Source organism: Panulirus ornatus, chromosome 18 (genome assembly GCF_036320965.1).
Source record: "Panulirus ornatus isolate Po-2019 chromosome 18, ASM3632096v1, whole genome shotgun sequence".
In the NCBI taxonomy this organism is placed as follows: Eukaryota; Metazoa; Arthropoda; class Malacostraca; order Decapoda; family Palinuridae; genus Panulirus; species Panulirus ornatus.
Genome location: NC_092241.1, coordinates 47,297,876 through 47,312,232, shown reverse-complemented (window position 1 = coordinate 47,312,232; position 14,357 = coordinate 47,297,876). Strand labels below are relative to the sequence as shown.

Genomic DNA, 14,357 nt, shown 5'->3' with positions numbered 1-14,357 from the left:
AATTAAGTTGCTGAAAAGAGTGGCTTAATTTTGGTGGAGAAGATGGGGAAGTGATGAATTTTAGATGTTTGAGGTGATTTTTCATAAGTATCAGAAAGATTTATTAATATTTGAAGTCATATCAGTGAACTTGCTTCATATGAAAGGACAGTTAACCCAGTGAACAAGAGCTATGCAATGGTTGCAAGTGAAAATTTAGGTAAGATGAGAATCAGGAGAATAAGAGAATTTTATAGCTTGACATACTGTCTCTGATGTGATAAGCACCAAAGCAAGAATGATTAAACCATGATTGAAAGGGAAAGAGGAACTGTAATTAAAGAGAGGACTATCACTCGGCTTAGATTACTTTTACTCTAGTCAGCCACACTTCTGGAGATCATTCAGCCACAGAAGCAGTATTGGTCCTAAGGAAGGTCAATATAAAAGCAATGCCAGGAAGACTGAACCCTCCAAGAATGCATAAGTAGGTGTTTCAAGAGGAGGATAGGATGTAGCTGAACCCAGTTTGAAAAGATAGAAATGAGAATGTGATCAGAAGACCCAGTTGTGTCAGAGAGATACTGGAAGTTCCTAAGGAGACAGAAATAGTACACTAATGGTGGAAGAATCTCAGATTGAAAAAAATAAGGTCAAAGAGGGTTTGTGAAAATCCAGATTATGTGTAAAGTGCTTTATAAATTGTCTGAATCATTGATGAGGGAAAAGGGAGGATTTTGACTCTTCAAGGATCATCCCAAGTCGGGCCAAGCCATTTTTTTCTAATCATTTTTGCTGTATAGAGTATTTTGGTGTGTAAGTGTGAAAGGAAACAGTGCCTTGCGACAGGACATCAGACAGTGAGAGAGTTGTACGTAGTTGGAGGAATTAGGGGAAAAATATCTGAAACTTTAAAGTAAAGCCTTTGAGAACTGGGAAATTTTTATTCCAGAAGCATAGAGGTTTGGAGATTCAAGATCCAGGAGGTGAGCAATAGAAACTTTTATACTTAGGTAGTACAAAAAAGTGATGATTGGTATTACAGTTGGAGATTAAGAATGGAGAGGAAAGACAGCCTTGAACTACTGGGTTTTAGAGAGAATGGTTGAGGAAGTGCACTGATGGTGTTTTATAGATCAGAGATTGTAAATTTTGCAGAAGCTTTTAGATTAAGAATGGGCTTTAGTAGAAGTATCTGTATAGATAGGGTGGTTTCTGTTTGGTGGTAAGAGTACTCATAGGAATCATTCAGTTTCCTTCAACTTGTGATACCATTCTTGATCATTGCTGGAGAAATGCCATTCCATGAGACTTCAAAAGATATGAAAAGTTGAGTGTATGATAAACCATATGAATTTCATTTCAAGTGTTATATGAAAGTTAGTGACGGTATTTATTTATAGATGGAGTGCATTACCATCAACCCACTTACAGATGAAGCAGAAAGTAAAGTGAGTATCCTGGACCAGGGAAGGGATGATGGCAGCCACTAGAGTTGGCGTAGTGTAATGCTGCCACCACCTCCTCTCCCATCACCCTTGCAATAATACCTCCATTGTTAGTGGCTCCCTACCATCAGCTGTATTAGGTTTATATGAAGTATGAGCATTTTATAGACAACAATAGATTACTTATGAATTGGGTGAAATTTGTGAGTACTTGAAAAAGCATTACATGTTATTGAATTGATGACAGTTAATGATATGTGTCTGTTCAATGTAGAATGGGTAAAGGAGGAAGAACTGACAGAAACAGTAATGCACATGAAGATTGAAAAAGCAATATATGGATGGAGTGGTGAGTTTGGTTGTTGAAAAGTGGAGGTTATGTGGTTGTTGACATAATGTGGATAGTTTGAATGGCAGACAGGAAGAGTTGTCAGATGTAAGGTGAGTGAATAAAGGTAGTGATTATTTCTTAGTAAAAAGGAACATGATTAAGTATTTTTAAGAAATGTTGACAAATAAACTGTTCTAGCATAGTTAGTGTAAATGGCAGAATTGTGATGGATTGTATGCAGAGATTATTGAATCTGTATGAGGTGATAGGGGAATTTGGACAAAAGGTGCTCATAGATAAACTGTCAAAATGTTTATTGGGAAAAAATTGTGATAGCTCTTTTATGCAGAAAATGCTTGTGATAAAGATGATAGTAATTGACTGGGAAAACCTAATCTTTTTTCGATTGTCATGTAAGACTGCTGAATTCTCTTGAGAGCTTTCATGATGCTAAGAGTGCTTGTGACTTTTTTTTTCAAGAAATGTGGCCATGCACATGTGCTCTAGTTTGTCACTACATTGTAGTTATGTTTTTTGTGGATAGGGTATTATGAGAGATGAGATTTAGAGGGGGGGTGGGAAATGCTAGATATAACTGAAAAATAGTGGAAAAGAATAGGATCTTTCAGAATTTGCGGAAGATGAAAGCTGGCAAGGCAGCAGGTTTGGATGGTATTGCAGTGGAATTTATTAAAAAAAAGGGGGTGACTGTATTATTGACTGGTTGGTAAGGTCATTTAATGTATGTATGACTCATGGTTAGGTGCCTGAGGATTGGCGGAATGCGTGCATAGTGCCATTGTACAAAGGCAAAAGGGATAAGAGTGAGTGCTCAAATTACAGAGGTATAAGTTTGTTGAGTATTCCTGGTAAATTATATGGGAGGGTATTGATTGAGAGGGTGAAGTCATGTACAGAGCATCAGATTGGGGAAGAGCAGTGTGGTTTCAGAAGTGGTAGAGGATGTGTGGATCAGGTGTTTGCTTTGAAGAATGTATGTGAGAAATACTTAGAAAAGCAAATGGATTTGTATGTAGGATTTATGGATCTGGAGAAGGCATATAATAGAGTTGATAGAGATGCTCTGTGGAAGGTATTAAGAATATATGGTGTGGGAGGCAAGTTGTTAGAAGCAGTGAAAAGTTTTTATCGAGGATGTAAGGCATGTGTACGTGTAGGAAGAGAGGAAAGTGATTGGTTCTCAGTGAATGTAGGATTGCGGCAGGGGTGTGTGATGTCTCCATGGTTGTTTAATTTGATTATGGATGGGGTTGTTAGGGAGGTGAATGCAAGAGTTTTGGAAAGAGGGGCAAGTATGAAGTCTGTTGGGGATGAGAGAGCTTGGGAAGTGAGTCAGTTGTTGTTCGCTGATGATACAGGGCTGGTGGCTGATTCATGTGAGAAACTGCAGAAGCTGGTGACTGAGTTTGGTAAAGTGTGTGAAAGAAGAAAGTTAAGAGTAAATGTGAATAAGAGCAAGGTTGTTAGGTACAGTAGGGTTGAGCGTCAAGTCAATTGGGAGGTAAGTTTGAATGGAGAAAAACTGGAGGAAGTAAAGTGTTTTAGATATCTGGGTGTGGATCTGGCAGCAGATGGAACCATGGAAGCGGAAGTGGATCATAGGGTGGGGGAGGGGGCGAAAATCCTGGGAGCCTTGAAGAATGTGTGGAAGTCGAGAACATTATCTCGGAAAGCAAAAATGGGTATGTTTGAAGGAACACTGGTTCCAACAATGTTGTATGGTTGCGAGGTGTGGGCTATGGATAGAGTTGTGCGCAGGAGGGTGGATGTGCTGGAAATGAGATGTTTGAGGACAATGTGTGGTGTGAGGTGGTTTGATTGAGTAAGTAACGTAAGGGTAAGAAAGATGTGTGGAAATAAAAAGAGCGTGGTTGAGAGAGCAGAAGAGGGTGTTTTGAAATGGTTTGGGCACATGGAGAGAATGAGTGAGGAAAGATTGACCGAGAGGATATATGTGTCGGAGGTGGAGGGAACGAGGAGAAGTGGGAGACCAAATTGGAGGTGGAAAGATGGAGTGAAAAAGATTTTGTGTGATCGGGGCCTGAACATGCAGGAGGGTGAAAGGAGGGCAAGGAATAGAGTGAATTGGATCGATGTGGTATACCGGGATTGACGTGCTGTCAGTGTATTGAATCAGGGCATGTGAAGCGTCTGGGGTAAACCATGGAAAGCTGTGTAGGTATGTATATTTGCGTGTGTGGACGTATGTAGATACATGTGTATGGGGGTGGGTTGGGCCATTTCTTTCGTCTGTTTCCTTGCGCTACCTCGCAAATGCGGGAGACAGCGACAAAAAAAAAAAAAATGTTTTATAAGTTGCACCAAAGGAGGAGTAAAATAGTTTGTTTGATGATTTGTGTAAAAGGATGTTGAAATTATATATAAAGAAGATGTAACCTACAGAGTTTGAAAAATAGATTGTCTGAGTGGAATATGATTTTGTATGGGAAGGATTCAGGGTATTTGGGAGTAATGATCTTTAAGGATGACTATGTAATTACCAGAGAGAAGTTGAAAATTCTCATGTAGGCTTTATTATTATTATTTGGATGAACATTTTATCCGTTATGTTTGAAGCTTTTCATTAGATTGTCTTAAAAACTTTTCCTTATTTTCTTTGTTTCTCCAGTATCTGATAGATTCTGTTTCCCAGGAAGTGGACAGTTGAGTGACATTCTCCCTTGTTTGATCATTTGACTTCATTAGTTTTAGCCAAATCAGCAGAGCAGTTAGTTTGATGAGTCACTTTGATGTATGTAAGAGAATTTAAAAGAGAGCATAAGAGATATTCCCTCAAAGGCCCAGTCCTCTGTTCTCAACGCTACCCCGCTAATGCGGGAAATGGCGAATAGTATGAAAGAAAAGAAAAAAAATAAGAGAAAATTCTTTGCATTAGAATATCAGTTTCAATAAAGTAGAATTTTTTAATTTGTTAATGTGTTTGGGAGTGATAATCATTGAGGATAGTTGTGGGAGTGGTGAAGTTGAGAATAGAGTCATGCAAGGGAGAAGAATTTTAGGCGCACAGTGTGTTCAGATGAGAGAGAAGCATTTATGTATGGTTTATGCAAGTTGGATGCAAGATCAAGTGTTTCTGTCCAGGGTAGGGATGTGAAGCATTATTCTACCTATATTTGAATAGTTATGGTGAGTCTTTTTGCCATGGCAACCTTGAAGGAGTTCCCAAATGGAACAGGCATCAAAGATATAGAAAGGTAACTTATTTTTCATGATTTGAATGAGGATTATAGATATAGATTGATTATGAGGTCTATAGTATGAGGATATTGTATGGAAGATGGTTGGATGAAAGTCTTTTAGGATGGTAATAGTCATGCAAGATCTGTGTCAATTGTTAAGTTGGTGAAGAAGATATGTGATAGAAATTGTTGACAGGAAGAGAGGAAAGTGATTGGTTCTCAGTGAATGTAGGTTTGCGGCAGGGGTGTGTGATGTCTCCATGGTTGTTTAATTTGTTTATGGATGGGGTTGTTAGGGAGGTGAATGCAAGAGTTTTGGAAAGAGGGGCAAGTATGAAGTCTGTTGGGGATGAGAGAGCTTGGGAAGTGAGTCAGTTGTTGTTCGCTGATGATACAGCGCTGGTGGCTGATTCATGTGAGAAACTGCAGAAGCTGGTGACTGAGTTTGGTAAAGTTTGTGAAAGAAGAAAGTTAAGAGTAAATGTGAATAAGAGCAAGGTTATTAGGTACAGTAGGGTTGAGGGTCAAGTCAATTGGGAGGTGAGTTTGAATGGAGAAAAACTGGAGGAAGTGAAGTGTTTTAGATATCTGGGTGTGGATCTGGCAGCGGATGGAACCATGGAAGCGGAAGTGGATCATAGGGTGGGGGAGGGGGCGAAAATTCTGGGAGCCTTGAAGAATGTGTGGAAGTCGAGAACATTATCTCGGAAAGCAAAAATGGGTATGTTTGAAGGAATAGTGGTTCCAACAATGTTGTATGGTTGCGAGGCGTGGGCTATGGATAGAGTTGTGCGCAGGAGGATGGATGTGCTGGAAATGAGATGTTTGAGGACAATGTGTGGTGTGAGGTGGTTTGATCGAGTAAGTAACGTAAGGGTAAGAGAGATGTGTGGAAATAAAAAGAGCGTGGTTGAGAGAGCAGAAGAGGGTGTTTTGAAATGGTTTGGGCACATGGAGAGAATGAGTGAGGAAAGATTGACCAAGAGGATATATGTGTCGGAGGTGGAGGGAACGAGGAGAAGAGGGAGACCAAATTGGAGGTGGAAAGATGGAGTGAAAAAGATTTTGTGTGATCGGGGCCTGAACATGCAGGAGGGTGAAAGGAGGGCAAGGAATAGAGTGAATTGGAGCGATGTGGTATACCGGGGTTGACGTGCTGTCAGTGGATTGAATCAAGGCATGCGAAGCGTCTGGGGTAAACCATGGAAAGCTGTGTAGGTATGTATATTTGCGTGTGTGGACGTATGTATATACATGTGTATGGGGGTGGGTTGGGCCATTTCTTTCGTCTGTTTCCTTGCGCTACCTCGCAAACGCGGGAGACAGCGACAAAAAAAAAACAAAAAACAAACAAACAAACAAGGAGAAAAGGTAGATTGATGCTCTGGTAAATTGTATATGGGTAGAGTTGTTCCAGGTGTGGATTCCAGTGGATTTTTGTGCATTGATGATGAATATGTTTATGCTGCTAGTCTTTCTTGATGAGTGTCTTTGTAATGGGAATGTAACTTTAGAAGTGGCTTATTGTGGTAGACATAATATGAGGAAGTTGTGTGAGTAGAGTAAGAAGCTGTATGTCAATGATCCACCCCATAAGAAAATGGAATTTGAATTTAAAGAGAAAACAATTAGATAGAAATCTGAAAAAATATCTTCCAGTTATGTTCAGAGAGTACATTCTGAATTTCTGAAAGATTCACTAAGAGCCTCAAGAAGGTCTGCATAGGATGTATTTAACATGCCATTAATTAATGCTTGGACTTTTTGCACCTGAACAATTTCATTGTAACTTACTGTCAAGCATGGGGGGTATGAGATGGACTGCCTCTATCTTGCTGTGGATTATTTCAGTATGGTGATGCCATGTAGTTTGTTTAAAATGTTTGTCATTTCTTGAGAACAATGTTGGAGCCACAACTTGTGGGGAGAATTTCTCCAAATGATCATTTGTCCAGATGCAGATTGGAGAAGAGGTGGAAGTGTGCAGCATATTCAGCTTCCACTCTCCAGGTTCATTTACAAGTCTCGTGAACACTCATAACCACAACTCTACATTCATGATTAAAGAAACAGTGACTTTCAGCTGACTGAAATGTAACAATTATTGTTGTCATTTATATAATTAATAAGCTCTAATTGTGGATTCATATTTTTTTTGTGATTAAAACATTATCCTTGCTGTTGTATTGGTATGTATGTTTAGAATCTTTTGTTAGGCTTGAAATAACGAGAAATTTCTAAGCTTTAAGAGATTTTTAAAATGTTTTGCACATTGTATGCTTTGCTTACCTTTAGTAGGCAAATCGATTTCTGTATTAACAGTTTAAAGTACTTTCCAATTTAGCATTCATATTTTGTAAATAACAATAAGTATTTAGTGTAATGCTTAAGTTATGTAATATATGTGGAAAGTCTTTAGCCTTTGCTTCTCATATTATAGAACTATAATTGAAACTTTAATTGATTGGAAACATTATTTTCATGCACAAAATCCTGTAAGTATGAATTGAACTTAAACCTTGTAATCCAGTTCATGGAACAAAGCAAGATATTTTTGAAATTTCAAGTAATTATAATTTTCAAGTCTCATGGTAAAACTTGATTAGTTAGATAGTGATGGTTTGTTAAGTATAAGAGCACTTACTTTGCAGGATTGAGCGAGGAGGAGCTGCTCATCCGGGCACGGGAAGAACGTGCGACTATTGTTGGGCGCTACAACCTTGGCCGCGAAGAAGGAGCTGTTATAGACCCATGGGAAGACCCGGAATTCGAGATTTATCATTCCACAGACAGATATGGGTTTATACAGTGAGTATTGATTTGCATGAATTCATTGTTTTTGATAAATGTACGTCATGGTAGTTTTATATGTTAGCTTTGATAACCATACAGACTGATTGATTTGATTTATGATGTTGATTGTGTTGAAGAGAACATATTTGAAAGCAAGCACAGGTACACCACCAAATTTCCGGCAGTTGATGGTTTAGTACCTCCTTTTGTCCAGACACAATTACATGAGGGAACTTGAAATTACTGCAGCCACTAGACTAGTTTACTTGGCGGCCACAGATGGTGCTGTGTATAGGGCGCACTTATTTACATTCTTTACACTGCACTTGTTGGTGGTGATACTGCAATTCTGTGAGATTCTTAGCTTATTTTGCATAAATTTAACCCTAGCTATGGCTTCTAAGACATATGGGAGTGTCAGTCGTGGTGTCAAACGTAAACACCAGTCCACATCGATTTAGGATAAAGTAGAACTGTTGAAAAAATGGACTGTAGTGTTCAGTGCATAAGCTGTGTGACCTACAGTATTGGTTCATCAGCTGTTTATGATGTAAAGAAGCAAAGCGAGTAAATATTGAAATCTATGCAGACAGTGATTCCAAGAAGCAAACGATGATTAGAAAAACTATGAAAGATGGTAAGAGCACTGAGCACGTTCGAGTGATGATGGAATGGTTTTGACAGCGTTGGAGTGATGGAGTGGACTTGTCATGTAGCATGATAATGAACCAGGCTAAGTTGTTCCATAAAGAACTTAAAGTACAATATGAGTGTAACTATAGTGAAGGATGGCTTCAAAGATTCAAGAAGTGTCATGGAATTTCTATGAATAAAGTGTGCTGAGAAAAGTGCTCTGCAAATCATGAAGGAGCTGCTGAGTATGTGGATGAATTTTCGAAACTCATAGCTGATGAACACCTCAGTTTTGAGCAGGTATATAAGTACCTGTATTTCATTTATATATTTGATTTACATTTAATATTTGTTAAATTTCAATTTTTAGCAGTCCATGGTATACTTTAGACATGTGGGAGATGTGTAATTAGTGGGTTAGAGGTGTGTTGAATTAATATTACGTGAGTGCAGTTGGTCCAGTAAATGATTAATCCGGCAAGGCTTTGTAACCAAGAGTGCTGGGAAATTGGTGATGTGCCTGTACACTGAAAATAAGTTTCATTTGTTTTGCATTCTGTTTTTATTTACTGTTTCAAAAATTCAGTGCCCCCTTTTTTTTTTCTGAAGCAGAGAAATTATCATTTCTGAGATGTCAGCAGAGGTTACTGTTTTCCAGTTTGAACTATATTTCCCTTTAAAGAAAGAGAAAAATTCATTCATGCAGTGAGGCTTTCAAAATTCTACACCAAAACCCATGCCATTCCCTTTTTCATCTTGCTTGGCACCAACCCACCAGCTCTGGACAACTTAGGTACTTTTTTTCTTTGGTATGCCATTTAGTGCACAGTCTCTGCTATTGTGAAGCATCAGGTTTTTTCCAAGTTGGTTATTAACATGGTTATACAGTATCTATGTGTATCTTTCTAAGAATTTTTCCCTCTCCAGTATCAGTTTGTCCCATGAGCTTTGAAAGAATCTTCAAAATACCTGGGTGTTAGAAACCCTTGCCTTTTGATGAGTTCACCACCATTTCAGAAGTTACCGCTCACCGTTCATTCTGGGTAATCCCATCTGCTAATCTGTAACTTCCTCTCAGCGATAATTATGTTATCCTCCTGGCTGTCACAATGGTCACGAAGGCTGCTTCATGATTCTCAGATCCCCAGACAGTGTAAACATTTAATTTGGCCTTTCTTTTTATTTGGGTTCTTATATTCTGTTGTTTTTTTTTTTTTTTTTTTTTTTTTTTATACTTTGTCGCTGTCTCCTGCGTTTGCGAGGTAGCGCAAGGAAACAGACGAAAGAAATGGCCCAACCCCCCCCCCATACACATGTACATACACACGTCCACACACGCAAATATACATACCTACACAGCTTTCCATGGTTTACCCCAGACGCTTCACATGCCTTGATTCAATCCACTGACAGCACGTCAACCCCTGTATACCACATGACTCCAATTCACTCTATTCCTTGCCCTCCTTTCACCCTCCTGCATGTTCAGGCCCCGATCACACAAAATCTTTTTCACTCCATCTTTCCACCTCCAATTTGGTCTCCCTCTTCTCCTCGTTCCCTCCACCTCCGACACATATATCCTCTTGGTCAATCTCTCCTCACTCATTCTCTCCATGTGCCCAAACCATTTCAAAACACCCTCTTCTGCTCTCTCAACCACGCTCTTTTTATTTCCACACATCTCTCTTACCCTTACGTTACTTACTCGATCAAACCACCTCACACCACACATTGTCCTCAAACATCTCATTTCCAGCACATCCATCCTCCTGCGCACATCTCTATCCATAGCCCACGCCTCGCAACCATACAACATTGTTGGAACCACTATTCCCTCAAACATACCCATTTTCGCTTTCCGAGATAATGTTCTCGACTTCCACACATTTTTCAAGGCTCCCAAAATTTTCGCCCCCTCCCCCACCCTATGATCCACTTCCGCTTCCATGGTTCCATCCGCTGACAGATCCACTCCCAGATATCTAAAACACTTCACTTCCTCCAGTTTTTCTCCATTCAAACTCACCTCCCAATTGACTTGACCCTCACCCCTACTGTACCTAATAACCTTGCTCTTATTCACATTTACTCTCAACTTTCTTCTTCCACACACTTTACCAAACTCAGTCACCAGCTTCTGCAGTTTCTCACATGAATCAGCCACCAGCGCTGTATCATCAGCGAACAACAACTGACTCACTTCCCAAGCTCTCTCATCCCCAACAGACTTCATACTTGCCCCTCTTTCCAGGACTCTTGCATTTACCTCCCTTACAACCCCATCCATAAACAAATTAAACAACCATGGAGACATCACACACCCCTGCCGCAAACCTACATTCACTGAGAACCAATCACTTTCCTCTCTTCCTACACGTACACATGCCTTACATCCTCGATAAAAACTTTTCACTGCTTCTAACAACTTGCCTCCCACACCATATATTCTTAATACCTTCCACAGAGCATCTCTATCAACTCTATCATATGCCTTCTCCAGATCCATAAATGCTACATACAAATCCATTTGCTTTTCTAAGTATTTCTCACATACATTCTTCAAAGCAAACACCTGATCCACACATCCTCTACCACTTCTGGATACATAATTATCTTTCTGTAATTCAGTTGGTATGTAGTGTGTTTATTTACAGTGAATTACTTTTAGATTTTCTGTACTGTAAAAAAGTTTATTATGAACAGATTAGAAAGGGTAGTGAGTGGTGGGATAAAGAAGTAAGTTATTAGTGAAAGAGAAGAGAGAGGCATTTGGACAATTTTTGCAAGGAAAGAATGCAAATGAGTGGGAGATGTATAAAAGGAAGAGGCAGGAGGTCAAGAGAAAGGTGCAAGAGGTGAAAAAAGAGGGCAAATGAGAGTTGGGGTGAGAGAGTATCATTAAATTTTAGGCAGAATAAAAAGATATTTTGGAAGGAGGTAAATAAAGTGCGTAAGACAAGGGAACAAATGGGAACTTCAGTGAAGGGGGCTAATGGGGAGGTGATAACAAGTAGTGATGATGTGAGAAGGAGATGGAGAGAGCATTTTGAAGGTTTGTTGAATGTGTTTGATGATAGAGTGGCAGATATAGGGTGTTTTGGTCGAGGTGGTGTGCAAAGTGAGAGGGTTAGGGAGAAAGATTTGGTAAAGAGAGAAGAGGTAGTAAAAACTTTGTGGAAGATGAAAGCTGACAAGGCAGTGGGTTTGGATGGTATTGCCGTGGAATCTATTAAAAAAGGTGGTGGCTGTATTGTTGATTGATTGGTATGGCTATTTAATGTATGTATGACTCATGGTGAGGTGCCTGAGGATTGGCGGAATGCTTGCATAGTGCCAGTGTACAAAGGCAAAGGGGATAAACGTGAGTGCTCAAATTACAGAGTATTCCTGGTAAATTATATGGGAGGGTATTGATTGAGAGGGTGAAAGTATGTGCAGACCATCAGATTGGGGAAGAGCAGTGTGGTTTCAGAAGTGGTAGAGGATGTGTGGATAAGGTGTTTGCTTTGAAGAATGTGTGTGAGAAATACTTAGAAAGGCAAATGGATTTGTATGTCGCATTTATGGATCTGGAGAAGGCATATGATAGAATTGATAGAGATGCTCTGTGGAAGGTATTAAGAATATATGGTGTGGGAGGCAAGTTGTTAGAAGCAGTGAAAAGATTTTATCGAGGATGTAAGGCATGTGTACGTGTATGAAGAGATGAAAGTGGTTGGTTCTCAGTGAATGTAAGTTTGCAGCACGGGTGTGTGATGTCTCCATGGTTGTTTAAGTTGTTTATGGATGGGGTTGTTAGGGAGGTGAATGCAAGAGTTTTGGAAAGAGGGGCAAGTATGTAGTCTTTTCTGGATGAGAGAGCTTGGGAAGTGAGTCAGTTGTTGTTTGCTGATGATACAGCGCTGGTGGCTGATTCACATGAGAAACTGCAGAATCTGGTGACTGAGTTTGGTAAAGTGTGTAAAAGAAGAAAGCTGAGAGTAAAAGTGAATAAGAGCAAGGTTATTAGGTACAGTAGGGTTGAGGGACAAGTCAATTGGGAGGTAAGTCTGAATGGAGAAAGACTGGAGGAAGTGAACTCTTTTAGATATGTGGGAGTGGATTTGGCAGTGGATGGAACCATGGAAGCGGAAGTGAATCATAGGGTGGGGGAGGGGGCGAAAGTTCTAGGAGCGTTGAAGAATGTGTGGAAGTCGAGAACATTATCTTGGAAGGCAAAAATGGGTATGTTTGAAGGAACATTGGTTCCAACATTGTTATATGGTTGCGAGGCGTGGGCTATGGATAGAGTTGCGTGGAGGAGGGTTGATGTGCTGGAAATGAGATGTTTGAGGACAATATGTGGTGTGAGGTGGTTTGATCGAGTAAGTAATGTATGGGTAAGAGAGATGTGTGGTAATGAAAAGAGTGTGGTTGAGAGAGCAGAAGAGGGTGTTTTGATATGGTTTGATCTTATGGAGAGAATGAGTGAGGAAAGATTGATCAAGAGGATATATGTGTCAGAGGTGGAGGGAACTAGGAGAAGTGGGAGACCAAATTGGAGGTGGAAAGATGGAGTGAAAAAGATTTTGAGTGATCGGGGCCTGAACATGCAGGAGGGTGAAAGGTGTGCAAGGAATAGAGTGAATTGGAATGATTTGGTATACCTGGGTCGACATGCTGTCAATGGATTGAACCAGGGCATGTGAAGTGTTTGAGGTAAACCATGGAAAGTTCTGTGGGGCCTGGATGTAGAAAGGGAGCTGTGGCTTTGGTGCATTATTACATGACAGCTAGAGACTGAGTGTGAATGAATGTGGCCTTTGTTGTCTTTTCATAGTGCTACCTTGCGCACATGTGGGGGGAGGGGGTTGTTATTTCATGTGTGGCGAGGTGGCGATGGGAATGAATAAAGGTAGACAGTATGAATTATGTACATGTGTATATATGTATATGTCTGTGTGTGTATATATATGTATAGGTTGAGATGTATAGGTATGTATATTTGCGTGTGTGGATGTGTATGTATATACATGTGTATGTGGGTGGGTTGAGCCATTCTTTCGTCTGTTTCCTTGCACTACCTCGCTAACGCGGGAGACAGCGACAAAGCAAAGCAAAAAGAATGTGTCACTGTTTTCCATGATGGATGTTGACATCCCCTCCACCTCTGTATCTTGTTAGGATCTGGTTCAGTTATATTTTTAATTCTATATGACAGAATACATAGAGTTAGGGACCCGCATTTTCATTCTAGAATGATGACATTGATTAACATCCTGGTTTTGTGCCATTTGGGTTCAAACATCAATCAGTCAAGCTTCCACAGATTTAATTCTGCCCAGTTGACCTTAACTGGCATTTCAGTAGACAAGTGGCTGTTGAAGCTCAATCCTGTGGGTAGGTTTTCTTTTTCATAGGGACTGTTTTTATCACTGGGTTAGCTGCAGGTAGGAAATGCTTGTGGATGAAGATTTACCTCAAGTCACAGTGGACAGGTTAAAGTCATTCAACTCAATAATCTAGCAGTCCCACACCTCAATCATTGTTGTGCCATAAATTATTTAGGGACCAGAGCACCTCCTGCTGGGCAGGAACAGCATAACCCTGAGCAAGGCCAAGCTTATAAGAAAATAAGGTAATTATATAGAAGAACTTTCTTCCTGGAGGACCTTTGATTGGGTTTCTGTACCTTCCCTGGATTGAACTGTCTGTATCTTTTGAGATAGTGTCTATTGCTTGATGGTTTTGGGATTTTCTGTATAGTTACTGAGTCTGTAGGTGTATTTTGTTCCCAGTTCACATATGAAGCTTTCTTATTTCCTCGATATTGGTTCACCATAGAAGAATTCTACCTCTAAAGTTTTTGCTGTTTCTTGAGCTACCTGTCAGAGAGTCCATGGTCATATCCAGAGGTCCTGGTGTACAATAAAGACCTTGTTGAACATGAATCTCTCATTCTATGAGTCT

General features: G+C 40.0%; 1 protein-coding gene across 3 annotated transcripts in view; it reads left to right on the top strand.

The window, feature by feature from the left end:
• LOC139755054 (USP6 N-terminal-like protein) overlaps positions 1 to 14,357 on the top strand; it is a 335,539-nt gene that overhangs the window by 66,037 nt on the left and 255,145 nt on the right. For all 3 annotated transcript variants that reach the window (XM_071673062.1, XM_071673061.1, XM_071673060.1), the window contains one exon: positions 7,631 to 7,787. In XM_071673062.1, coding sequence (XP_071529163.1) covers positions 7,631 to 7,787 — 157 coding nt within the window. The remainder of the gene's footprint in view (positions 1 to 7,630; positions 7,788 to 14,357) is intronic.